Source organism: Eurosta solidaginis, chromosome 3 (assembly GCF_040869045.1).
Source record: "Eurosta solidaginis isolate ZX-2024a chromosome 3, ASM4086904v1, whole genome shotgun sequence".
NCBI classification, from domain to species: domain Eukaryota; kingdom Metazoa; phylum Arthropoda; class Insecta; order Diptera; family Tephritidae; genus Eurosta; species Eurosta solidaginis.
Window position 1 is genome coordinate 188219419 of NC_090321.1, and position 27849 is coordinate 188247267.

At 41.9% G+C, this 27849-nt stretch overlaps 2 protein-coding genes across 9 annotated transcripts in view; one reads left to right on the top strand and one right to left on the bottom strand.

The window, feature by feature from the left end:
• The window catches only part of LOC137244796 (aquaporin-like), a 127509-nt gene that overhangs the window by 91256 nt on the left and 8404 nt on the right, over positions 1-27849 (bottom strand). The window lies entirely within an intron of this gene.
• Positions 5716-8972, top strand: LOC137243559 (uncharacterized). The gene is given in 1 exon segment (XM_067771369.1): positions 5716-8972. A coding segment is annotated over 1 exon segment (3213 nt). The 5' UTR covers positions 5716-5744; the 3' UTR covers positions 8958-8972.

Sequence of the window (27849 nt, forward strand, 5' to 3'; positions counted from 1 at the left end):
AACCATCCACTCCAAGATCGACCCGTGTGCGCCTACCCACTGCCGGTTCCAGACGCACCCAGGCCGAACATTGGTCCTTCGAGCCGGATCTAATCGGAAATTTTCTCGTTAATAAACGTAAATAAAACAATGGAAACCTACATCCGTTTAGCAGAATCAATCGCAGAGTTTGATAAAGATTACAGCCTTATTCCGGAGAGCGACCATAGCAAACACACCCTTGCAATACAGCAGGAAGAGTTGCGGCTCTTGTGGAAGAAGGTAAAGTCTGCGTTTGATTCGCTATTGGGATCTGATGAGGTGTCAGCGGATGACGTTATGGCGATCAGAAAGAAGCAAAAGGCAGCATACGCAATCTACGTGCGATGTTCAGCGTCTATATCTGCTGAGGCAGAAAAATATAAGAAGGATGAAAAGAACGTCAACCCTGAGCAAGAACCTCATGGGCATAAAATTCGCCTCCCTGCTTGCGATACGGAAGTTTTTAAAGGGGATTATCTGTCTTGGCCAACTTTTCGCGACCTTTTCACGGCAATATATATAAACAATTCTAGTTTGAAAGGGGTGGAAAAGTTATTCCATCTCAACAACAAAACGCAGGGCGAAGCAAAAGATATCGTAAAAAAATGCCCTCTCACAAATGAAGGTTTCGAGATGGCCTGGAAAAACTTGTGTGAAAGATACGAAAACAAACGTATCTTAGTTAACACACAACTACAAATTTTATTTAACTTAAAAAAGGTAGAAAGTGAGTGTGGCAGTTCAATAAAAAAGCTGCAAAATGATATAAATAATTGTATTTCGTCCCTCAAATGCCACAAAATTGACACTTCCAATTGGGACGCAATCCTGACCTATCTATGCTCAACCAAGTTACCAGAGAGCACGCTGGCTCTTTGGGAGCAAAGTATAGACCATAAAATGGACATATCCAAGTGGGAGGATATGGATAAATTCCTGTCTAATCGGTTTCAGACACTTGAAACAGTGTCTGGTTTTACAGGGCATGCCCCTGCGAAAGTGCAAAAACCAAACGCGTCGCGACAATCAACGGAAACCCCTACGAAAAGACTTGGTGCTTTTCAAACGAAAGTATCCAAGCAAACAATAAAATCAATTTGTAAAATGTGTAAATCCCCTGAACACAGATTACGCAACTGTTCACGCTTCTGCGACTTAACCCCAATAGAAAGGATTAAATTTATAAAATCCACAAGTGGCTGCCTGAATTGCTTATCCCCAGGACACACCGTGACGAAGTGCACCAGTTCCTACAACTGTTCCAAATGCCACTCTCGTCACCACACGCTCCTGCATGCGGATACCCTACAGAAAAACACCACCTACAACCCGCCCCAACACTCCTACGATAATAGGCCCTCTACTTCTAGACAGGCATTAGCGAGACAGGAATCAGAAAAACCAGGTTCAAACGGGAACAAAAATGTGACATCCTGTCATACGAATTCCAGCACAGGTGTGCTATTAGGAACTGCTCGCGTACACATTCGCCATAATGGTACCGACTTCTCCGCACGGGCATTAATTGATTCAGGGTCTGAATGTTCCTTTATAACTGAAAGACTGAAACGCAGAATCAATTTGCCAGCGAGAAAAATGCATGCCCAAGTTTCAGGCATCACAAATGCGGTGTCAGCTCAGGTGAAAGAGGCATCCAAAATTGAATTACGTTCACCAGTGGATGCCTGCTTCAGCCTGACTACACCCGTTCTAGTCCTAGCCAAACTCACTGGGAATCTTCCATCCTGCCATATCAACGCCATGACTATGCAGGCATTCCCAGACTTGGTTTTGGCAGATAAAAGGTTCTACATCAACGAAGACGTAGACCTCATACTTGGAGGAGACATATATCCCCAAATTATACTGAGCGGTCTGAAAAAGAATGTACTAAATACACTTTTGGCCCAAGAGACAGTGTTCGGTTGGATACTAACCGGTCGCATCGAAGCACCGAGTCCAACGAAGAGCATCATGTCATTCTACAACGAGGTTGCGTTGGACAACCAATTAAAAGCTTTCTGGGAGGTAGAAAATGTTCCCAAAAACAAAATGCTGAATGAAGAAGAAAGGTATTGTGAACAGTTATTTAAGGACACAACAAAACGTGATGAAAGTGGAAGATATACAGTTTCGCTACCATTCAGGCAGGATTACCCTGAGAATATTAAATTAGGACCGTCCCTAAAGCGTGCATGTTCACAATTCTTCAGAAATGAGGGGCGATTACTGAAAAACCAAGATTTAGGAAAAGAGTATGTTCGGGTGTTGTCAGAATACGAAACACTTGGACATATGAGAAAAATTAAGAATAATATACCATCCGACGATTCGGATAATTATTTCCTGCCCCACCACGCCGTTGTAAAGGCGGAAAGTACCACTACCAAGGTGCGCGTCGTCTTCAACGCGTCAAGTCCGACGGCAAATGGAATTAGTCTAAACGACATACTCCACCCAGGTCCAGTGCTCCAAGCAGACTTGCCTATTTTAATTTTACGTTGGCGACTGTATCGCTTCGTCTTTAATAGCGACATCGAAAAGATGTATAGGCAAATTTGGGTAAACGAAAATCACACCAAATTTCAACGGATTGTCCATCGAACATCCCCCAACGAACCCATCAGTCTTTACGAACTAAAGACTGTCACCTTTGGTGTAAACTGCGCCCCCTACCTCGCGATACGGTCACTTCTACAATTGGCTGATGATGTAGAAAATACCCACCCAATAGCATCGGGTATACTACGCGAAAGTATGTATGTCGACGACGTTTTATCGGGAGGGCATACAATAGCGTCAACTATCAAAGCAAGAAACGAGATTCGCGATGCATTACACTCAGCTGGCTTTCCATTGCGCAAGTGGACATCAAATTGTGAGGAAATCCTTCAGGACATCCCCAAAACGGATCTACTCAGCGAGGACTTCCTAGCGTTCGAAGAGGCTAGCTCGGTGAAGGCACTCGGAATACGATGGAACGCGCATTCAGACATGTTTTACTTCACCGCAGGAGTTTTAAGGAATGGCGAGATCATCACCAAACGCGCAATCCTATCCGCTATAGCCAAACTTTTCGACCCTTTAGGCTGGCTTGCACCAATGGTCATAGTAGCAAAAATACTAATGCAGAACATCTGGTTAGAGGGCACCGGGTGGGATGAACCTGTCTCCCCAACTACCTTAGAACGGTGGGAAAATTTCACCCAACACTATAGCGAAATAGATAACATTAGGATACCGCGGTGGGTAAATTTTTCACCGGAAGACGACATAGAAATCCACGGCTTCTGTGACGCTTCCGAGAAAGCATATGCGGCAGCGGTATACATGCGCGTAAAAAGAGACGATCAGTTTTTCATTCACTTACTCTTAGCAAAAACCAGAGTAGCTCCCGTGAAAACCATCTCGCTACCACGTTTAGAACTCTGCGGCGCCGTGCTTCTCGCAGAAATGATGGAATCAATATTCCGAAATATTCATTTGGGACCCGTAAAAGTTCACCTCTGGACGGACTCAACCATCGTACTCGCATGGATAAGAAAGCCGCCCTGTTCCTGGTCAACCTTCGTCGCACACCGAATCACTAAGATCATCGATATGGTCGGTAGCAAGGACTGGCTTCACGTGGACTCGGAATCTAATCCAGCGGATCTAGGAAGCAGAGGACTACTTGCATCAGAGTTGACCAACAATTCGTTGTGGTGGCAGGGACCTTCTTGGCTGCAAGAAGACAATTCCCACTGGCCAGCACAAGAGACCGAATACAAAACGTCCGTTGAGGAGAAGAGGGCACAAACATATGCCACGACAAGGGTAGATCATGTAGATATTCTCGACCGTTTTTCAAATTTACCCAGGGCTTTAAAGGTTCTTTCCTATGTTAGGAGATTTTATAAACGAACTCACCCAAAAACTAAAGCAATGTTCCACGAAAGGTCGTGCATAATCTCAGCCGATGAGATTAAGGCAACGACTCAAGCATTAATACGAGTCTGCCAGAAACAATTTTACGGGACAGAATATTTAAAATTGAAAAATAGGGAACCTATCGATCGAAAGAGTGAAATACTGTCACTCAACCCATATATCGACAAAGATGATATTATTAGAACAGGGGGGCGGCTAGGGGCTTCAAAGGACATGTCATACAATGAGCGTCATCCGATCATCTTGCCGTACAATTGTAGGCTGTCTCGCCTTACAGTTATGATGGCTCATCATGACTCCCTTCATGGCGAGAACCAGCTCATGCTCCGTCTTATCCGAACCCAATACTGGATACCGAATGTCAAGACAATGATCAGAGCCATCATCCACAAGTGCAAAACCTGCATTATTCACCGAAAGCAGGTACAGTCCCAACTTATGGGGACCCTTCCCTGCGAACGGACTACTTTTACCCGCGCGTTCACCAATACCGGGGTAGACTTTGTAGGGCCTTTCGACATCAAAAGCTACCGCGGTAGGGGATGTCGACTGTCAAAAGGCTACGTATGCCTTTTTGTCTGCTTTTCCACTAAGGCCATCCATTTAGAAGCCACTAGTGACCTTAGTACCCCAGGCTTCCTCGCGGCCTTTTCGCGTTTTATCGCGAGAAGAGGATGTCCGAAGAACATCTACTCCGACAATGGTACGAACTTTGTCGGAGCTTCCAGATCTCTACGATCGGAATTCAAAGCCTTCCTGGCAGAAAGCCGAGACAAAACAGTCTCCAAGTATAGCCATCAAGCATTAACTTGGCATTTTATTCCCGCTGGCGCTCCACATATGGGCGGCTTGTGGGAAGCGGGAGTGAAGAGCTTCAAAAGCCACTTCAAAAAGATCGCTTCTCCCCACAAATATACTATGGAGGAGTTCCAAACACTTTTGTGCCGGATTGAGGCGTGCCTCAACTCGCGCCCTCTCAGTCCGGGGTCGAATGACCCAACGGACCTGGAACCACTAACCCCAGGACATTTCCTAACGGGCAGCCATCTTCTGGCGCCGCCAGAACCGGATGTGAACGAAAGCCCGGCCTCCATAATAAACAGATGGCAGAAGCTCAAGGCCCTCCATCAAACCTTCTGCCTTCGTTGGAAAACTGAATACCTTTCCGAACTTCAAAAACGAGTGAAGTGGAAACAGTCAAAGCAAAATCTTAAAGTGGATGATCTAGTTGTCATCAAAGAGGACAACTTATCTCCCAACGAATGGAGGTTAGGCAGAGTCGTCAACGTACACCCCGGCGAAGATAACCGAGTACGTGTAGTCGACCTCATAACCGAGAAGGGTCAAGTCAGACGACCTTTGGTCAAACTGATCCTTCTTCCCACGGAGATAGATTGTGCGAGGACCAAAAGCTTCGCTTAACAATCCCCCCCGTTCCTCCACATCCCTCCGTTCAAAAAAAAAAAAAAAAAAAAATTCTATTTTTTCATTTAAAAAAAAAAAACCATCCCACTTACTCGTTATTCCAGAACGAGTATACCAGAAAAGCCTTTACGCAGACCCTCGGTCTGCCACAGAAAGCAAAGGCACTCGGCCCATAATCCTTTTAAAATTTTCAAAATTTCAAAACCCAGCGCTCGCCCACCGAGGCCAATCAACCACCCTAATGCAGATCCCCATCTGCCACAAAACACTTATTTTTAATTTTCACAACCAAACCCCATTTCACTCACTCACCCCGAGCGAGGACACCAGAACCCTAACGCAGACTCAGGGTCTGCCACAGAACGCAGATGCACTTAACCAAAGAATCGTTGGCACAATTATTAATACAATTTTTGCAATATGTGGAGGCTAAGTTGGGCAAAAATGCTCAGGAGCCGCCGGCAACGCGAATCCCGATGCGTTTATTTATGGATTTCAAGCCTGGCGGTGGCCTATGTATCATCTTCAGCACAATGTTTAGATTTCGTGCCGAGCAACGCGAAAAAAAATTTGATTTTTCCGTTGGTAAAAATCCACCACGTAAAGATCCAAATATCCAATTGGTGATTGACATTGAACAAGCGTTGGTTGAGGCAAATCTTTATCGTATACATTATATTTACATCAGACCAGAAGTAAGCAAAGATTTAGCACAACGATTACGTGATATACTAATTACCAGACGTGTAGAAATCGTATTCGATGAGGATGAAGCTACTCACATTATATATCCGGTGGTTGATCCTCATCCAGATGAATATGCACGACCAGTTTTTAAGCGCGGAAATCATGTAATGTTGCATTGGTATTATTTTCCTGAATCATACGACTCTTGGGCAGTAAATACTTTTGATTTACCCGAATTCGTCCCCGAAAATCCAGACTCAACTGGAGAACGTTGGCTTGTTTCGGCATCTTGGGTTTTGGATTTGGAGCAATATAATGAATGGATGGTCGAAGAGGATTACGAAGTCGATGAAATGGGCAAAAAGAAAACACATAAACATCGTATGTCTGTTGATGATATGATGTCATTTGGAACGGATGAAAAGAAACGCGTTTCTTCTGGTGTAAGTGGTACTACGACAGGTAAACAAAAGCGACGTCGTTCACCATCACCAAACACTTCGAAACCTGGCAAACGTAAGCGTTCGCCAGCCGTATTGCATAAAAAATTGCGTAACGAAGATGACGATGAAGATTTGACACGTGACATGGATGATCCACCAGCAGAACCGAATGTTCAAGAGGTTGTAAAATCAGCGCCCATGCAGTCAACTGCTAGTCCAGCACCAGGAGGAAAATCACGTGCTGACAATGATATGATACCCATTAAAAGTGGCACTATGACAGATTTAGATGATGAAATGACAGGCGGTAGCGCGGCTCCGGCGCTTTCCACTGGCGATGGTGAAAATTCACAAACTGGTAAAACTAGTGACAACAGTAATACTCAAGAGTTCTCTTCCTCTGCCCAAGAGGATATGGAAGACAATGTTACCGAGCAAACCCATCACATTATTGTACCCTCATATTCGGCTTGGTTTGACTACAACTCTATCCATATTATTGAAAAACGTGCCATGTCGGAATTTTTTAATGGCAAAAATAAATCAAAACCTCCTGAAATTTATATGGCTTATCGTAATTTTATGATTGATACTTACAGATTAAATCCAACTGAATACTTAACCAGCACCGCCTGTCGCAGAAACCTAGCTGGTGATGTATGCGCTATAATGCGTGTACATGCATTCCTGGAACAATGGGGTCTTATAAATTACCAAATCGATGCAGAATTACGTCCAACACCAATGGGTCCACCTCCCACTTCACATTTTCATATATTATCAGATACACCATCTGGTTTGCAATCGTTGAATCCCCAAAAGACGCAACAGCCATCTGCAGCCAAAACTTTGCTTGACTTAGACAAGCCGAAAGTAATTAAAGATGGTAAAGAAGGTTCTGTTGAAGGTGACAAACCAACACCACAACAGCAGCAACAGCTGCCACAGCAGCAAATCAATAATCCACAACAACAGGGCGTATTGCAACAAACTCAACAACAGCAAATGAATATGAAAACAAAAACTGCACTGGCCAACATGTTGAATAGTCGCTTGGGTAACAGCAATGGTGGGGCAATACAAATACAACAACAGCAACAGACGATGGTCGTAGCAGCAGGTGGCACCCCAGTACCAGAACAGTCGCTTCAACAACAACAGCATCCCCAGCAAATAATACAACATCAAGTTGTAGTCGCTGGTAATGCCCCACAGTCTGGTATGATATTGCATCACAATCATCAGCAACAGCTGCAATATCAGCAGCGCCAATTAAATATGGATCAAGTGGGTATCACTTCATCTCCTAATGATAGTGCTTTAAACATGATAATGGAACACGAGACCCAGCAAAATCAGTCCCAACTATCACAACAGCTGCCACGCGAAAGAGGTGATAGATCACCACCTGAAATTAGCGATATTGTATCATCTGTGGCGACAATAACGACCAGCACATCCATGGCATATGTAAATACTCCACACGGACTCTTTCCCATGCCATTGGGCAAGTCATCCAAATTGCCGCAAGTATCAAAAGCCAAAGCAAAATTCAAATTCCTTGGAAAATTTATGGCTAAGGCTGTTATGGATAGTCGAATGTTGGATCTACCATTCTCAATACCGTTCTACCGCTGGCTATTGAATGAAGAATATTCAGTTGGTTTAGCCGATTTGGCACGTGTCGCACCCGAAGTGCAAAGTACATTGGTAAGATTACAGGACGTGGTACTTGAACGCGATCAAATATTAAACGAATCGAAACTTGATGCAATGGAAAAGACTGAAAAGATTGAATCGCTGGATTTGGATGGATGCCCCATAGCTGATCTTGGATTGGATTTCGTTTTACCAGGCTATGCAAATATAGAACTATGCCGTGGTGGTCGTGATACGCCAGTAACAATTCACAATCTACATCAGTACATCTCATTGGTGACGTAGTGGTTCCTTGTTGAAGGCGTGCAGAAACAATTTGAGGCGCTACGAGAAGGATTTGACTCGGTTTTCCCGACACAACGTCTGCGTATGTTTTATCCTGAAGAGTTGGAAAATGTTTTTTGTGGTTCTGGTGCTTGCAACTACCAACGATGGGACGTTAAAATGCTTCAAGACTGTTGCCGTACTGACCATGGGTTTACCCAAGATTCCCAGGCGATACAATATCTATATGATATCCTCTCTTCATATAATCGTGACGAGCAGCGTCTTTTTTTACAATTTGTGACCGGCTCACCCCGACTACCGACTGGAGGTTTTAAGTCTTTAACACCACAGCTAACAATTGTGCGCAAAACACTTGATGGTAATCAAAATCCAAACGAATATTTACCATCAGTGATGACATGTGTAAATTATTTAAAATTGCCTGATTATTCAAGTCAGGAAGTGATGCGAGAAAAGCTTAAAGTTGCCGCGAATGAAGGCAGCATGTCGTTCCATTTATCATAAATATTGCAATGTATAGCAACAAAATTTATTAAAAAGAACTAAGTGCTTATAATTGGCATAACGAATGATACACACATCTTCAGATGCATAAAAATTTATTTAGCGAGCAATTGAGAAATTTGAAGGAGGTGTCAAATATGTATAAATACAGACATATACTATATCTTTAATATATCCTTAATTACTGAATTCATTATGAAATTAATTTAACCGAATAATATTATTTTGAATATAAAATTAAAATAAAACAGTCAGTGCGATTAACATTAAAATTGCTAGATTAACGCACAAGTAAAATCCCATCATACATACATATACATATATAAACAGGTATATCCAAGTTTTGCGACGAATGTTCTGTAATGACGCAGACTTGTTATCCTATCTCACCCATGTAATTACTATAAAATAAACTCTCTGATCGGCGGCAAATTGCGGTGGCACAAGTTCCCCAGCCTCAATCTACACAATCGCCTCAAGGTGTCATGACACAGGCTGGATTCATACAAGGCCGCCCCAATATGCCGCTGCCACCGCGTCCGCAATTCTACGGACACAATCCGAATTTAAAATTACCACCTGACCTTTTCCTTGTTGGCTGTACATTTATATTGTGGAGTATGATGAAACCGATGCAAATGAATTGCCAATTTGGATGGAGACGATACGGCAATTTGGTGGTGATATTGAACGCGTTTATTGTCAACGCGTTACACATGTGCTCTGTCGTACGCAACGTCATGGGGTGGTGATGCAAGCATTGCGCGACTCCAAACGTTGCATAACAGCATATTGGTTGAGTGATATTTGCTTTAAGAAACAATTACTGCCGCCATGGCAAGCACTTCATCTACCGTTTCCCAGTCAATTTGGATATCAGAAGCCTCTAGATAAACACATAATTTCAACACATGGATTTGAAGGTGAAGAAAGCTTTCGCATACAGCAAATGGTAGAAGAATGTGGTGCCATATACACATCATACTTATCGAAGCATAATACAGTTTTTGATTTGTAAAAAAAACCCGAAGGTGATAAATACACCGCTGCCAAAGAGTGGAATATACCGATTGTAAATGCAGTTTGGTTGGCAGATATTTGCATTGGTAATCTGAGTGGAATGTCGCAATATGAAAATCAGAAGTATCAGCAATATTCGTTAGCTGCACCATTTAGGATCGATTATCCGTTGGTACCACATTTGATGGCCGCTTGGAAAGCCCCAATAAATCTTACACAAGAAGCGCTAAATGCGCCCAAAATGATTAAATGGACTTACCGTTTTTCGGCTTTCGAATTATTCAATTTTAAGACTGTATGCGAATCAATGATTGACAAAACTTATGCGCTAATATTGGCTGTAGGGCATTCTATTTTCCATCACATGGGTGGCTTTAAGTTAGCGTCAATGACAAAATATATCGCTGAGAAGCTGAAACCTTGCGCACGCACTGAACCACAATTGGTTTTCTTATGCCATGTTTTTGGCCCATTTTTACAGCGTATCGACTTGGAGCAACCCAACACGGTAGCTCAGGCATCTTCAAATTTCGGATCTGTGATTAAATAAACGAAGAAATCTCTTGTCAAAAGGTTTTACCTTGAAAGATATCGCAAATATCACACTGGTGTGATCGGAAAGCGAGATAAATTTACACCACAGCAGGAACACGTCTACTCAATTAAAAAATTAGCAAGCGATTGTACTACGGCCACGCGCCGTAGTAAAAATAATGAAACAACGGAAAAATTCTTTCGATTAGTCCCGTTTGTTTCAATTCTGAGAAATTTACATTCTATACACGGGTGTGTATGAATGTGCACAATTTTTTTTGTCTTTGCGGCTGGTAAATATCTACCAGTGCATGGACTTTTGTAAAGGCAAAATGTTGGGGCACTGAAAATGGTAGTAGAAGTTTCGTGAAAACGATAACTACGGTTTATATTGGTACCAAAAAATTCCCAATTTATCGTAAAACCAACAAATCACAAATAAATCACATCCCAAAACGTCTACCTACCACAACCATTTTCCAAGGTACCAAAATTACTGCCGCCAAATAACCAAGGTCAGCTTGCTATCGTTTACGTAAAACTTTTTATTTTCCTTCAAATTATTCACAAAAAAAAACAAAAAAAAAAAAACTGAGAAAAATAGCGCAGAAAATATTCGCGTACTCAGTCATTATATTTCTCCACTCAAAAATTTATTTCCTGTTTAAGTTCTTCACAAATTTTTTCAAAATTTATTGATTTGATCAGTATCGCCCCCTAATGGTAGTTGGGTGGGCTCTGCAATTCAATACTTTAAAATTATCGCAGTATACAGTATACGTTTTCAGTGCGAAAATACTGAAATATTGGTAGAATCTAGGTTTTGGTAGCGGTAGTAGTAGAAAATGAAAAATGGGCCAAAAAGGTATGTCAAACTACCAATGCGGTAAAGTATGGGCACTGACTGCCCATATACTTATACCAACGTATGTACATACATGCCGAGTTTTAAATCTACATTATATTAGGGATGCATAAAATGATGCAAACGGGTACCGAAGAACCCGTTTTCGAAAAATCGGTACCGGAGCCAAATACCCTTCGGGAACCGTGCCATTTGCTAAAGGCCATCAATTAAACCGGACTAGAAGCGTACTTGGGAAAAAATTGAATAAACAACTCTCATAAATTACCGAAAGGTAATACAAAAAGAGAAAAATGACACATTCTACAAATGATTCTCCTCATCCAAAACGAACATTTTTTTATTTTTTTCTTTACATCGCATACAATTTTGCTGTCCAAACATTTTTTTTGTGGCGGGCAGGGAAGTTGTTGGGTTTTAGCACCAACAACACAAATAACAGCGACTCAAAAGAACCCACGCTATACACTTTCTACCCGGTTCGGCACCAGAATGTGTGAACCGAAAATCGTAAATGCTCATTTTCTGCAGCACTAGTGTGCACGTGGCCAACTAAAACGCTGCCGGGTGACACAAAATAAACAAAGTAAGGCACTAAAGACCCAGGCACATAACGTGGGTTGAAAGAGGCCATGCACATGATGTGCGCCAAATACAAATATTTTTATACTGCTACAGATGTTTGCCCCCTACGCAAGCGCTACTAAAATATCCCAAATCTCAACAATACAATTAGGGACCACTCGCCCCTGCACTTTGACAATGACCCGACCCATTGAAACCTATTTCACTCCTTTCAGAAAAATGGGTCGTTTTGCCGCTTTAAAACGTAATGCTGCCACGAACGCAGCGCGTTATTCGTCGGAATGCCGAGTGTGTCTTGAGCGACACCCTATCCGCTTGTGCCCAGCCTTTCGGGCGAAAAGACCAGAAGAGCGCCTCTACGTAACCATTCGCGAAAGCTACTGCGGAAATTGTCTGGCACCTGATCACCGCTCTAACGCGTGCCCGAGCCAAGGGCGATGCAAACGGTGCGGCGAGAAGCACCACACGATGCTGCACATCGCCTCGATCGACGAAGAGGAGCAGCTATTACAAGAAGCCCGCTCCAAGCCATGGAGCGTCCAAGTGGAAGAGGAGCTAGATTCACCCCGAGAGCGGATAGACGACTCCATATCGTTATATGCGTCGGACGCTGGAACGGAGACTGGACCTCTTCGTCCACACCAAAACCGAGATGCCAGCCGAACCGGAGCGGAGACGCGGTCTCTTCGCCCGACCATACCATCTACAGCCAAATCATTTCGACCACTTCTGCAGCACGAGAGGAAGCGGCTCCAACAAGGGACAGCGACAGCACAGCGCCATACATATAACGGCCGAGCGGAGACCCGGTCTCTTCGCCGGCAACCCAGGAACCCCCAACGGAGACGACATCCGCGCGACCGCAGAGCGGAGACAAGGCCTCTTCGCCTGCATCAACGACATCAGCCACAAGATCGCAGCCACGGAGGCAACACGCTGCAGCTCACCACCGTGTCCGCCTTCCGGTCAGGGCTTGTAGCCCAGCATTCAGCAGCCACCGCCACCATGATACCAACGGTAGCGATCACACCCACCGCGGTCGTGAAGATAGAAGCTGGGGGGCGGCTACACCTCGTCCGTGCCTTGATTGACGGATGCTCCCCCACCACCGTTATCGCAGATGAGCTAGCCCGGGAGCTCCAACTCCCTACCAGCACCATTGGCGGACAAGCAGGATGCCTACTACGCATACGAGGAAGACACGGCCAAAATAAACGAATTGCAACCCATGCGGCGGTCGTGTCCAATTTTCGGCGAATGGCCCCCACGACCAGCGTCGACAGCGCCATCGCATCCCCGTACGCACATCTCCGTCTGGCGGATCTACAGTTTTATTCATCTGCCCCGATCCGCCTCGTACTAGGGACAGACGTATATGCCGAAATAATGCTACCAGGGATTCTGCCCACCACGTTTGGCCCTTTGCTGGCTCAGAGTACCATCTTCGGTTGGGTACTCTCGGGCACAACCAAGGCCTAACATGAAAATGTTCGGTAACGACCGAAATCCATGAATTTTTACACTTTTTTTATTTTTTATTGAATTCACAATGGAGGTGTGCGTTTAAAATCTTGTATCATTACAATAAGTTCTTTTTTTTTGAATTTTCTTCATACAAAATTCACAAGCATAGAATTTCCAATGAATTGGTAATAAACGGCAAGAAATATGAACACGTATATCTTCTTACTTCTTTTCGCAATCCCTAGCTCTAGGCAAACCTGGCTCACGCCTTACACCATAACGGGAAAATTGGTGAATGACCGAGGCAGCAGCAACCAAGCTCCCACCATTTTGCGTGCCGCCAAGCCGGCGGACTGTCCGGCATTATGTTAAGTTAGATATAATTAATTATAAGTTTTTTATTTTTTTTCTCTTCTTCACGGTCGGTGATCCTTGACGGACTGTGATGTTGCGTACCGCAAGGGGGGCGGCATGTTTAGGCCCAATGCCTAACTTTTATCTGATTGACGGCGCCCCTCCCTAACGTTTTAATAATATTTCCAGCCACCCACACTCACGCCGCATTTGTGTGCATGCATGCACATGCATGCGTTTCATACGCATGCACGTGTGTGTGCGGGTTGTCAGCACCCATGCACGTATATGTGGGGGCTGTTGTGTGTGTGGCTTTTTTTCCCCTCCTTAATACCAGAGGACTTTTTCGCGGCTTAGCGGTTGTCCTCAACGGGATAACCGGTCTCTTTTTCGATCGACCGCCAACCAGCACACATCTCAAGGATCACCATCGTCACTTAAAGCGCCAAGGTAATATTGTATCAACACTGTATATCTTATATTGCATCACTCTAAATTAAAGTATTATTTTATAACGAGGAATTCCTCCTGTGTTTTTATTTATTTCTTTTGAGCGAACCATCCACTCCAAGATCGACCCGTGTGCGCCTACCCACTGCCGGTTCCAGACGCACCCAGGCCGAACAAAAACATTTATTTGAAGCAATTTTTTAATTTTATAATTTATTTAATAATAAACTATCGTAGGGGTGCGAGTTCGACTCCCACTCCCGGGAGAAAAGGCTTTGAAGAGATTTACAAGGTATAATCGAAACAGCTGTCGCCTTGTCCGTCCTGATGTCACGTTGTTTAAATTTTTCCCAAATTATTAAATAAATTATAAAATTAAAAAATTGCTTCAAATAAATGTTTTCATACATTTAAAAAAAGCAATATGGGCAATCCCCGATTATTAAAAATCATACAAACAGACAAAATTGGTTAATTCGTTGTAGTTCTATAAATAGAACGAAAAACAGCAACAAAACCAAAGTTTCTTTGAAAACCGCCGTACCAAGCATAGCTTTAACACATAATTGCATACGAAGTATGCAATGTGTAAAAGATTAAAATATGCAAAAAGAAGGCAATTGGGAAAGACTTCACAACAGGCATGACGTAGCTGAATGCGTTTACAACCATTTCAACTATCGTAGGGGTGCGAGTTCGACTCCCTTTCCCGGGAGAAAAGGCTTTGAAGAGATTTACAAGGTATAATCGAAACAGCTGTCGCCTTGTCCGTCCTGATGTCACGTTGTTTAAATTTTTCCCAAATTATTAAATAAATTATAAAATTAAAAAATTGCTTCAAATAAATGTTTTCATACATTTAAAAAAAGCAATATGGGCAATCCCCGATTATTAAAAATCATACAAACAGACAAAATTGGTTAATTCGTTGTAGTTCTATAAATAGAACGAAAAACAGCAACAAAACCAAAGTTTCTTTGAAAACCGCCGTACCAAGCATAGCTTTAACACATAATTGCATACGAAGTATGCAATGTGTAAAAGATTAAAATATGCAAAAAGAAGGCAATTGGGAAAGACTTCACAACAGGCATGACGTAGCTGAATGCGTTTACAACCATTTCAACTATCGTAGGGGTGCGAGTTCGACTCCCACTCCCGGGAGAAAAGGCTTTGAAGAGATTTACAAGGTATAATCGAAACAGCTGTCGCCTTGTCCGTCCTGATGTCACGTTGTTTAAATTTTTCCCAAATTATTAAATAAATTATAAAATTAAAAAATTGCTTCAAATAAATGTTTTCATACATTTAAAAAAAGCAATATGGGCAATCCCCGATTATTAAAAATCATACAAACAGACAAAATTGGTTAATTCGTTGTAGTTCTATAAATAGAACGAAAAACAGCAACAAAACCAAAGTTTCTTTGAAAACCGCCGTACCAAGCATAGCTTTAACACATAATTGCATACGAAGTATGCAATGTGTAAAAGATTAAAATATGCAAAAAGAAGGCAATTGGGAAAGACTTCACAACAGGCATGACGTAGCTGAATGCGTTTACAACCATTTCAACTATCGTAGGGGTGCGAGTTCGACTCCCTTTCCCGGGAGAAAAGGCTTTGAAGAGATTTACAAGGTATAATCGAAACAGCTGTCGCCTTGTCCGTCCTGATGTCACGTTGTTTAAATTTTTCCCAAATTATTAAATAAATTATAAAATTAAAAAATTGCTTCAAATAAATGTTTTCATACATTTAAAAAAAGCAATATGGGCAATCCCCGATTATTAAAAATCTTACAAACAGACAAAATTGGTTAATTCGTTGTAGTTCTATAAATAGAACGAAAAACAGCAACAAAACCAAAGTTTCTTTGAAAACCGCCGTACCAAGCATAGCTTTAACACATAATTGCATACGAAGTATGCAATGTGTAAAAGATTAAAATATGCAAAAAGAAGGCAATTGGGAAAGACTTCACAACAGGCATGACGTAGCTGAATGCGTTTACAACCATTTCAACTATCGTAGGGGTGCGAGTTCGACTCCCACTCCCGGGAGAAAAGGCTTTGAAGAGATTTACAAGGTATAATCGAAACAGCTGTCGCCTTGTCCGTCCTGATGTCACGTTGTTTAAATTTTTCCCAAATTATTAAATAAATTATAAAATTAAAAAATTGCTTCAAATAAATGTTTTCATACATTTAAAAAAAGCAATATGGGCAATCCCCGATTATTAAAAATCATAAAAACAGACAAAATTGGTTAATTCGTTGTAGTTCTATAAATAGAACGAAAAAAAGCAACAAAACCAAAGTTTCTTTGAAAACCGCCGTACCAAGCATAGCTTTAACACATAATTGCATACGAAGTATGCAATGTGTAAAAGATTAAAATATGCAAAAAGAAGGCAATTGGGAAAGACTTCACAACAGGCATGACGTAGCTGAATGCGTTTACAACCATTTCAACTATCGTAGGGGTGCGAGTTCGACTCCCACTCCCGGGAGAAAAGGCTTTGAAGAGATTTACAAGGTATAATCGAAACAGCTGTCGCCTTGTCCGTCCTGATGTCACGTTGTTTAAATTTTTCCCAAATTATTAAATAAATTATAAAATTAAAAAATTGCTTCAAATAAATGTTTTCATACATTTAAAAAAAGCAATATGGGCAATCCCCGATTATTAAAAATCATAAAAATTAACGAAATCGGATGACGAACACGCCCACTTAAAAAAAAATTTTTTTTTTTTAAGTCAAATTTTAACAAACAATTTAAGATCTTTACAGTATAAAAGTAAATTATGTCAACATTCGACTCCAGTAATGATATGGTGCAAAAAAATACAAAGATAAAAGGTAATTTCAAAATGGGCGTAACTCCGCCCTTTTTCATTTAATTCGTCTAGAATACTTTTAATGCCATAAGTCGAACAAAAATTTACCAATATTTGTGAAATTTGGTAGGGGCATAGATTCTATGACGATAATTGTTTTCTGTGAAAATGGGCGAAATCGGTTGAAGCCACGCCCTGTTTTTATACACAATCGACCGTCTGTCCTTGCGCTCGGCCGTTAACACGATAACTTGCGCAAAAAACGATACATCTTAACTAAACTTAGTTCACGTACTTATCTGAAGTCACTTTATCTTGGTATAAAATATGGCCAAAATCCGACTATGACCACGCCCACTTTTCCTATATCGAAAATTACGAAAAATTAAAAAAATTACATAATTCTGTACCAAATATGAAAAAAGAGATGAAACGGGGTAATTGGATTGATTTATTGATGCAAAATATAACTTTGTAAAATGGGTGTGACATCTACCATATTAAGTAGAAGAAAATGAAAAAGTTCTGCAGGGCGAAATAAAAAACCCTTAAAATCTTGGCAGGAATACTGTTCGTGTTATGACATATATAAATAAATTAGCGGTACCGGACAGAAGATGTTCTGTGTCACCCTGGTGCACATTTTGGTCGATATCTCGAAAACGCCTTCACATATACAACTAAGGGCTACTCCCTTTTAAAACCCTCATTAATACTTTTAAATTGATACCCATATCGTACAAACACATTCTAGAGTCACCCCTAGTCCACCCCTAGCCTTCCTTACTTGTTTTATTTTCAACTTTATAGTCTTTATTTAATTGCCTATTATTTCTCATTCTATTTAGTTCATTTAGTGACTCATTATTACAAGGACTCTTTCCTGACAATTTGTTACAATCTAAGTCCTCAATACATAATCCTTCTAAAGACTTTATTCGACTCTGCGCCAAGTATGCTTGTCCCTCCTCGAACTCAAAAATAGTTTGATGTCACTTCTACCGGACTGTATGTAATATTTGTTCCAAATACGAGCAAAATCGGACATCATAGGTCGCTTTCTATTCATGTATGTATTATGTGTTCCAAATATGGCCCAAATCGGACCACAAATACGATTTTTTTAATATCTCGATCCTTGCGCCACCTAGGAGCGATTTCTTCCACAGGCCGTTTTCTATTCATGTATGTATGTATTATGTGTTCCAAATATGAACGAAGTCGGACCACAAATACGATTTTTTGAAATATTTCGATCCATGCGTCACCTATCGGAGTTTTTTCTTATTATTGCATTGTCATCGGGTTCTGAACTTTATTCCAAGTTTCAAGCTTGTAGCTTATCGGGAAGTTAGTTAAATTTTAATTACAAAATTCGTTCACAACGGCCGTGCGGCCGGCCTGTCAAGACAAGCTAAATAAAACCGTTTAAAAAACATGAAGGCCTTCATGAAATTTTTGAAATTTTTGCTTAAAATTTTTAGAAACTTATAAAGTAAAGCCAATTATAGTCTAGCAAAGTACAAGTTTCAAGTCTTGTCAAATTTTGTCGAAGAGGTGTTGCAGGTTTTGTTTCATTCAAAAAATAAAGTAACTCAAAAACTAAGACAACATTCGGACTTAAAATTGCCAAAAATTATTTCGAAACATGTAGAACATTAACTTTTGTGAAACTTGAAAAAGTTTCTAAATACTTGAAGTCAAAATTCTGAAACTTTTTGGAATAATATTACTTACAACCTTTTTATAAAATTAACGAAAATCTATGCCGGAGTCACATCTAGCATATTAACTCGTTATTCGGTATTAGGCAGTTTTTCTACCTAATATGTTTTTTTATACCCAGCTGTACTTGTAAACTGGGTATTATAACTTTGATTGGATAACGGTTGGTTGTACAGGTATAAAGGAGATAGATATAGACTTCCATACATCAAAATCAGTATCGGAAAAAAATTTGATTGAGCCATGTCCGTCCGTCTGTCCGTTAACATGATAACTTGAGTAAATATTGAGATATCTTCACCAAATTTGGTACACGAGCTTATCTAGACCCAGAATAGATTGGCGTTGAAAATGAGCGAAATCGGATGATAACCACTCCCACTTTTTATATATATAACATTTTGGAAAACACAAAAAACCTGATTATTTAGTAAATAATAGACGTAGAATGTTGAAATTTGACGTGTGGAATAAAATCAATTTTACAAATATTATTAATCATAAATCAAAAATCGTTAAACCTATCGTAACAAAATTCTGCAGAGAGGTTGCCTTTACTATAAGGAATGCTTTGAAAATTAACGAAATCGGTTAAGGACCACGCCCACTTTTGTATAAAAGATTTTAAAAGGGCAGTGGACGAATAAAATAAGATATATCTTTGCAAAAAGAGCTTTATATCAATGGTATTTCATTTTCCAAGTGGATTTGTTACAATAAATAGGAAAAACTTCAAATTTTAAAAAATGGGCGTGGCACCGCCCCTTTTATGACTAAGCTATTTTCTATGTTTGGGAGCCATAACTCGAAGAAAAATTAGTTCAGAATAGAACCCAATGTATATGTATTATTGCGCAGACTTGTAACACAATTAAGCACACAAAACAAACAACAACAGCATTTCAAGTGTACAGCTGAGTATGTAATGTTCGATTTCACCCGAAATTAGACTTTCTTACTTGTTTTATACTATTATCGAATTACATTCCAATAGTGAAACACCAGTCTAGTAAAAAAATGCATTTGCAATATTTATTTCGAGTTTAACTGGCTTACGAATGAATGAAAACAGATTTTTGGTTGTGAAATAGCTCAGATATTCGCCTCCTAATATATGTAGCCTCAAAGCTTCATACTTGATCCGAGCGAAGACGGGGAAGGTGCAAGAAAAATTCTAAGCCGTCTCATTCTCCTCAAGAGAAAAAGAGCAGAATGGGTTATCAAATAACTTCTCAATCCGATATCCTACACCAATGATAGAGACTCTGCTCCAATAAACCACAGATTGAGAGCTTTAAGGTTGGTATGATCATAGGGGTGTAGATTAATAGTGCACTAGAAAGTTTCAACATAAAAGAGCATAATGAAATGCTGAATGGAGAGTTTTTGCCGAATTGTCACAAACAGTGGCATCCCAGCAAACAATTGCTTGATCTAGCCCCGACTCCACGAGGGAAAATGAAACATCTCTGTAACCACTACGATGAGATCCGGCACCTACTAACTCAGCCTTTTGATCAAGCTATGCACAAGGAGTCTCTAAGCCTAATCTACAATGAGTCGGTAAATACCTTCCCTAGGTTATCAATATATATTTATATTGATAATGATATATTTGAAAAGACACTAAATATTTGCGTCCCTTGAACTTTATAATCAAAAACTTGGGCATTACCCAAACTAGCCGGCTCACAATTCTTCACAGTATCCGCATGCAGGGAGCTAAACTGTTATTTCTTTTATAATAAAGGTACTTCAGAAAAAATTATTTCCGGACTTGAATCTCTTTAGTTAGAAAGAAATTATAAAACCGGGACTTTTATTTTATAAGTAAAAAAAAAGTCAAATCCGGACTTTTGGTTTTTAAGGACAGAATAACAGTCCGGCCCTATATGTATAGAGCTGCTCATTCAAATGATACCAATTTTTTTTTTCATACAGAATTCATCTCAGCAGAAAGCGGTGTAACAAATTTCAAGACAATATCTCAATTGGATCAAACTTTAACAGAAAAAAAACAGGTGCAAATTTACTATGGCAAAGTATGAATATAGTACTATGAGGGTTGGTTTTAGTTTTTCTATGACAAATTTCTGGTATTAGTAACAAAAACTTTCAAATGAACATATACTACAAGGTTTCAAATATACACATTTAGAGGAATTCACTTTTATCTGCAGATTTTTTTTTTAAAGGTCAGCAAAATATAAGACATGTTACGTGGCTGGCTTGTTGGGGTGGTGAGGAGCGGCGGCAAGCAGGTATGCTTGCGGGCCCAGGCTAGCTCGTCGTCTTGGGCGGGGTATTGCACCACCGACCTCACCCGCAGCCACATGAACAAAAAGAGGGTTCATACCTGCATGTGTAAAGAAAGGAGAGAAAAAGCTGAAAAAGATAGAAATAGACGTGAGGGGCAAAGTTAGAAGGGGAAAGCATAAGGGACAGAAAAAGCTGGAGGCCTGTCCTGTCAGGTGGAGTCTACCCTCCCTCTGCAGTGCAACTTGCACTGCACCTGGGGGCACTGTAAGGTAAACAGGAGTCAGCATGTATGTTTTCGACTCTGCTATTTCAGCGAATTCAGCACATCCACTCAACTACACCGGCGCCGTTGGAGTACGAGTATATGGGTGAGAGAAAATTGAGCATAATATTTTTCCTAATACACCTGTTTAGTTGTATGTACATGTGTTAGCACAGATTCCTGCTCTTGCAAAAATAGAACAGGAATTAGCAAATCAGAAAGAAAAAAAAAACAGACTGCATCGAACATATGTACATGCATGAAAAACGTCACAAACGTACATTTGCACTTACATACATACCTTTTGTTTTCATAAACATATGAATTCTTTTGCCTTGATGACCTACTTTTGCATTGTACATATTTGATCATATGTTTACTTGAGCGGTTGCGGTAGGTCAGAGATTAGGGTACTTGGATTTTTTTACTTATTCGCCCTCTTATTTTATTTTATTTGAATTTGTAATTTTAGGGTTTAGAATTAGGTCCTAGTAATAATATGGCATTAGGGTGGCCCTAAAAGTTTAATTTTTCGGACACCTTGTCTATTAGCCATAAGTATCTTGTATTGTATGGAATCTGAAATTCATCTACTTCTTCCTGTATTCCCTTGAATTTATAAAGTTAGCTAGTAATAAGATTCAGTATTATATTTGAGCATTTTTTTTTTACTTTGAGTAAATAGAAGCTTTACAAATTGATACTAGTTAGCCTTTTGGAAGTCTTGGCAAATTATTTTGTAGTACATTTTGATTTTAAAGTTTTGTTGAAATTATTGAACTGGTAGTAGGGTATTAGTTAGTAATTTGGAAGCAAAAAAAAAAAAAAATGTTTGTAAATAAATCTTAAGAAGTATGTTTGGATGAAATTTTAATAGTTTCAATAATGCAGGGCTAAGTCAAATCTTGGTGTTGGTGCTGCGCTTGTGCGTGGCAAGGTAAGGTGAAGGTGAGTGGTAGAGAAAAATGACCAATTGACAGGGGACAGACTAGTGTCAGGCTTGGGGGCACTGTAAGTAGATAGGAGTCAGCACAGTGCCCACGGTGCAGTGCAAGTTGCACTGCAGAGGGAGGGTAGACTCCACCTGACCGGACAGGCCTCCATCTTTTTCCCCTCTTAACTCTGCCCCTCACGTTTATTTCTATCTTTTTCAGCCTTTTATCTCCTTCCTAAACACATGCAGGTATGAACCCTTTTTTGTTCATGTGGCTGCGGGTGAGGTCGGTGGTGCAATACCCCGCCCAAGACGACGAGCTAGCCTGGGCCCGCAAGCATACCTGCTTGCCGCCGCTCCTCACCACCCCAACAAGCCAGCCACGTAACAGGCATGCATGACTCGTTATGAGAATGCTATGGGTAACCCCGGGATCCCATATACTTTCATCTAAGAAAATTTTTCCACCAGCACTTTTCGGCTCAAAAAAAAAAACCATTAAAATGGGTCCCTGCTCGCAGGGTATGTACACATCGGAACTTTTGGTTGACCTATCAATGATGATCATAAAACCCAAAACAGCAACAAACTATAATAATACGGAATATATCGCACACATACGTCTAAAAACGATCAGCTCAAAAAAGTGCAATGTGAAAAAAGTCGATATGCGCCAATATAGTTTTCATTTTTTGCAGAGTAGTGTATTGTCGGCGCGCCGTCCACAACTAATGAATACGGAAACATACTGCTGACGTCAATCGTATGTTTGGCCATCTGCAGCAATATCCTAAAGTTGCGTATGAGCATCTGGGAGGCTTGTAATACGAAAATTAAAAAAAAAAGTATTTGGAAAGGTTTTGCTTATATGTATTTAATGAAATCGACGTTTCGGTCGTTCGAAAAGATCCGGGGTTTTTGCCTCAAAATTTCACGGGTCGTTCAAAAAATTCCAGGAGGTGCTCTTTGCGAAGAGAGGGAGAAATACTTAATATGGTCACACTTTTGTTGACTCTAGTACTCGTTGTCGGCACGATTTCTTTAAATCATTTGTGGCTCCATGCTGGCCACACACAAAGGCGTCTTATGGTTGCTATCAATTATCTACAAACTAGCCTTTACCCGCGGCCCCGTCCGCAAGGAAAATTTTAAATATATGGGCTATTCGCGTTAGCCTGCTTATTATCTGTTTAAAATTTTGTTTTCTGTCTAATGCATTTTATTTTTGTAATTGAGTAAAAAAAAGAACTAAATGAGCTGATAACCTGATAGGATCCCAAATGATCCCGAAATTATTCAGAAAAAGCTACGAAATGACCCCAACGCTATCGCGGACGGATCCCGAAAACCATCCAGAAATGCCCCGAAAGGGTCTCCAAAAGTTCCCCGAATAGTCCCAAAAAACCCGAAATGAGAGCGACACGATTCTAGACGTATCCAGAGAACCACACAGGAATGATCCTTGAACGTGTTCCCGAAAAGGTTCCGAAATGACCCTGACGGGCTCCCGGGCGGATCTCAAAAACTATCCAGAAAATATCCAGGAAGGGTCCCTAAATTATCCCGACTAACTCCAGAAAAAGTTCCGAAATGGCTCCGAGGGGATCCACGATGGATCGCGAAAACCATACAGAAATGATTCCGGAAGGATTCCAAAATGATCCCGAAATAGTCCGGAATTGACCCAGATGGGATCCCGCACAGATCCAGAAATGATCCCGGAAGGGTGCAAAAACTATCCCGTAAAAGTAACAAAAAATCCCGAAATGGCTCCTACGGCATCCCGGACGGATCCAGAAATGATCTCGGAAGGCTCCCCAAATGATCCCAAAATGGTCCCGAAATGACCCTGATGGATCCGGCAAACCATCAAGAAATTATGCCGAAAGGGTCCCAAAATGATCCCGAAATAATACAGAAAAAGTCACGAAACGACCCCTAGAGGATCCCCAAATGATCCCTTATTAGCCCGAAAAGGTCCCGAAATAACCCCGACGGGATCCCGGACAAATCCCGAAAACCATCCAGAAATGATGCCGGAAGGAATCCCAAATGATTCCGTAAAAGTCCCGCATTGATTCCGACGGGATCCCGAACGGATACCGAAAATCATCCGGAAGTGATGCCGGAAAGGTCCTTAAATGATCACCTAATAGTCCCGAAATGACCCTTAAGGGGTCATGGACGGATCCCAAAAACCATCCAGAAATGATCCCGATATAGTCCCGAAGAAGTCCCGAAATGACCCTGACGGGATCTCGAACGCACCCCTAAATGGCCCTGACGGGATCCCGGACAGATCCCGAAATCCATCCAGAAATGATCTTGGGAGGGACCCCAAATGATCCCGAAAAAGTCCCGCAATGATTCCGAGGGGATCCTGATCGGATACCGAAAACCATCCAGAAGTGATGCCGGCAAGGTCCTCAAATGATCACCTAATACCAAAATGACCCTGACGGCATCCCGGACTGATCCCAAAATCCATCCAGAAATGATCTTGGGAAGGTTCCAAAATTATCCCGAAATAGCCTCGGAAAAGTTCAGAAATTACCCTGACGGGTTCCCGAACGAATCCTGAAAGCCATCTCTAAATGATCCCGAAAAAGTCCCGAAATGACCCCGACTGGACCCCGAAAGGATCCCGAAAACTATCCAGAAATGATGCCGGAAATGTCCCCAAATGATCACCCAATAGTTCCGAAAAGACCCTGACGGGATCCCGAACGGATCCCGACAACTATCCAGAAATGATACCGAAAGGGCCCGCAAATAATCCCGTATTAGTCGAGAAAAAGTCCCGAAATGACCCCGACGGGATGCCGAACGAATCCCAAAAACCATCCAGAAATGATGTCGGAAGGGACCCCAATGATCCCGAAAAAGTCCCGCAATTATTCCGACGGGAATCTGAACAGATACCGAAAACCATCCAGAAGTGATGCCGGAACGGTCCTGAAATGCTCACCTAATAGTCCCAAAATGACCCTGAGGGCATCCCGGACAAATCCCGAAATCCATCCAGAAATGATTTTGGGAAGGTCCCAAAATGATCCCGAAATAGTCTCGGAAAAGTCCAGAAATTACCCTGACGGGTTCCCGGACGAATCCTGAAAGCCATCCTTAAATGATCCCGAAAAAGCCCCGAAATGACCCTGACGGGATCCCGAAAGGATTCCAAAAACTATCCAGAATTGATGCCGGTAGGTATCCCAAATGATCCCGAAATAATCCCGAAATGACCTCGTCGGCATCCCGGACGGATACCGAAAATTATCCAGAAATGATGCCGGAAGGGTCCACAAATGATCCCCTAATAGTCCCGAAATTACCCTGATGGGATCCCGGACGGATCCCGAAAACCATCCAGAAATGATGCCGGAAGAGCCCCCAAATGATCCCGAAAAAATCCCCAAATGACCCCGACGATATCCCGGACGGATCCCGAAAACCATCCAGAAATGATGCCGGAAGAGCCCCCAAATGATCCCGAAAAAGTCCCCAAATGACCCCGACGAGATCCCGCACGGATCCCGAAAACCATCCAGAAATGATGCCGGAAGAGCCCCAAATGATCCCGAAAAAGTCCCCAAATGACCCCGACATACTCCAGAAAAGGTTCCGAAATGGCTCCGAGGGAATCAACGACGGATCACGAAAACCATACAGAAATGATTCCGGAAGGATCCCAAAATGATCCCGAAATAGTCCGGAAATGACCCAGATGGGATCCCGCACAGATCCAGAAATGATCCCGGAAGGGTCCAAAAACTATCCTGGAAAAGTAACAAAAAATCCCGAAATGGCTCCTACGGCATTCCGGACGGATCCAGAAATGATCTCGGAAGGGTCCCCAAATGATCCGAAAATGGTCCCGAAATGACCCTGATGGATCCGGCAAACCATCAAGAAATTATGCCGGAAGGGTCCCCAAATGATCCCGAAATAAAACAGAAAAAGTTACGAAACGACCCCTAGAGGATCCCCAAATGATCCCGTATTAGCCCCGAAAAAGTCCCAAAATGACCCTGGCGGGATCCCGAAAGGATTCCGAAAACAATACAGAAATGATGCCGGAAAGGTCCTCAAATGATCCCCTAATAGTCCCGAAATGACCGTGACAGGATCCCGACAACTATCCAGAAATGATGCCCAAAGGGTCCGCAAATTATCCCGTATTAGTCGAAAAAAAGTCCCGAAAGGACCACGACGGGATCCCGGACGAATCCCAAAAACCATCCAGAAATGATGCCGGTAGGTATTCCAAATGATCCCGAAATAGTCCCGAAATGACCTCGTCGGCATCCCGGACGGATCCCGAAAATTATCCAGAAATGATGCCGGAAAGGTTCCCAAATGATCCCTTAATAGTCCCGAAATGACCCTAATGGGATCCCGGACGGATCCCGAAAACCATCCAGAAATGATGCCGAAAGGGTTCCCAAATGATCCCGTATTAGTCGCGAAAAAGTCCCGAAATGACCCCGACGGGATCCCGGACGGATCCCGAAAACCATCCAGAAATGATGCCGAAAGGGTTCCCAAATGATCCCGTATTAGTCGCGAAAAAGTCCCGAATTGACCCCGACGGGATCCCGGACGGATCCCGAAAACCATCCAGAAATGATGCCGGATGAGCCCCAAAATGATCCCGAAAAAGTCCCCAAATGACCCCGACGAGATCCCGGACGGATCCCGAAAACCATCCAGAAATGATGTCGGAAGAGCCCCCAAATGATCCCGAAAAAGTCCCCAAATGACCCCGGCGATATCCCGGACGGATCCCGAAACCCATCCAGAAATGATGCCGGAAGAGCCCCCCAAATGATCCCGAAAAAGTCCCCATATGACCCCGACGAGATCCCGCACGGATCCCGAAAACCATCCAGAAATGATGCCGGAAGGGTCCCCAAATGATCGCGAAATAGTCCCGAAATGATTCCGGAATAGTTCCAAAATAACCCCGACGGGATCCCGGACGGATCCCGTAAACTATACAGAAATGATCCCGGAAGGGTCCCAAAATGATCCCGAAATAGTCCCGAAAAAGTCCCGAAATTACCCCGGCGTAATCCCGGACCGATCCCGAAAACCATCCAGAAATGATCCCGGAGGGTCTCGATATGACCCTTACGGGATTACAAATAAGGTGAAGCTAATTATAAAACCATGTTAATAAGGCAGCAGGCGCATTGGAGCGAATAAAAAGTTACATAGAAACATACAGGTAAAGCTAATAAAAGCGTGCTAATAAAAACAATTGATGGAGGGTGGATGGCGGGAGTAGAGGAGAGGACCACTGATCGTTCCTCCAAAATTGTCTAGATCTCGATCTGTATGTGCCAGATAACAAAAACTATTGATTTAGGAGAAAATTTATATTGAGTTATAACAATTTATGGATTTTACACCAGAGGGGGAGATAAAGGGGGGTGGGCGGAGGGTGTCACTGCTTACTTTGTAAGCCCTCGACTTATTTGACCCCTTGAGTGTGTGATATTGGTGAAGGCCAGTATACGTAAAGTTATAATGTGTACAAATTATGAAAAATAATTTCTCGAAGGGGTCGTGGGACCTCCTCCCCTCTTGCCATGTTCGAA